Source organism: Prionailurus viverrinus, chromosome B2 (genome assembly GCF_022837055.1).
Source record: "Prionailurus viverrinus isolate Anna chromosome B2, UM_Priviv_1.0, whole genome shotgun sequence".
Taxonomy (NCBI): Eukaryota; Metazoa; Chordata; class Mammalia; order Carnivora; family Felidae; genus Prionailurus; species Prionailurus viverrinus.
Window position 1 is genome coordinate 2,332,537 of NC_062565.1, and position 1,345 is coordinate 2,333,881.

At 45.2% G+C, this 1,345-nt stretch overlaps 1 protein-coding gene across 1 annotated transcript; it reads left to right on the plus strand.

Annotated features, from left to right (window-relative positions):
* The first annotated feature begins 203 nt into the window (after positions 1–203).
* Positions 204–1,142, plus strand: LOC125165891 (putative olfactory receptor 2B8). The gene has a single exon (XM_047859361.1). The coding sequence runs from the start codon at positions 204–206 to the stop codon at positions 1,140–1,142; it is 939 nt and encodes a 312-aa protein (XP_047715317.1).
* The last annotated feature ends 203 nt before the right edge of the window (positions 1,143–1,345 follow it).

Consider the following 1,345-nt stretch of genomic DNA (forward strand, 5'->3'; position numbering starts at 1 on the left):
GACAATGTGGAACTAGATTCATAAATCTATGGCAATTTCATGGGTACATCATTTATTCAAATAGTTTTCATAGAATCCCATGGCTATGTCTTTTCATATGAACAATCCACCAACCACCAACTGTTACTGGTGGGTTTTTTTTTACATTTATTGTATAAATTGTTAAATGCTTGGTCTTGACAGGAAACACATAGTAAGAAAAGATGGACCCGAAAAATGGAAGTTCTTTCACTGGCTTTATCCTGCTGGGTTTCTCTGACCGGCCTCAGCTGGAGCGAGTCCTCTTTGTGGTTCTTCTGATCTTCTATCTGCTCACCCTGCTGGGAAACACAACCATCATTGCATTGTCCCGCCTGGACCCACACCTGCAGACTCCCATGTATTTTTTCCTGTCCAACCTAAGCTTTCTGGACCTGTGTTATACGACCAGCACTGTTCCTCAGCTACTGGTTGATCTCAGGGGAACAGACAAGTCTATTTCCTTTGCTGGCTGTGTAGCTCAGCTCTTCGTGTCTCTATGGTTGGGATCCACAGAATGCATTCTGTTGGGGGTGATGGCGTTTGATCGCTACGCAGCCGTCTGCAGGCCACTGCACTACACAGTGATCATGCACCCCCGTCTCTGTGCCCTGATGGCTTCTGCATCGTGGTTCATTGGTTTTGTCAATTCCTCATTGCACACGGTTCTCACCTTCCTTGTACCACTTTGTGGGAGAAATAAAATAGATCACTTCTTTTGTGAGATCCCCCCACTGCTCAAGCTTGCCTGTGTTGACACAACTGTGTATGAGTCTGAGCTCTTCTCTGTCAGTGTGATGATTCTTTTGATACCTGTGGCATTAATCACATTCTCCTATGGTCAGATTGTCAGGGTGGTCTTGGCAATAAAGTCAGCTTCAGGGCAGAGAAAAGCATTTGGGACATGTGGGTCCCACCTCACTGTGGTCTCCCTGTTCTACGGCACAGGCATCTACATTTACCTCCAGCCCAGCAACAACTACTCCCAGGATCAGGGCAAGTTCATTTCTCTCTTCTACACCATTGTCACCCCCATGGTCAATCCTGTTATATATACCCTGCGGAACAAGGATGTGACAGGAGCAATGAGGAAGGTGTTGTGTAGGGGCTATGACTCCAGATGACTGAGGGAAGACCCTTTCATGGAATACTTTGAATGCCGAGTCTTTATGATTTCTGTGTCCTCAACATTTCCCCTGACAACTTTCAAGGGAACTTTCTTAATTCTTTCTTTTATGCAAGTGAGTGTTCAAACTCTAAGTTTATGGATTCATGGAAGCCTCCAGAGATGCTAAGTTAGTGTACCTAGAGCATCTACAGCATATTA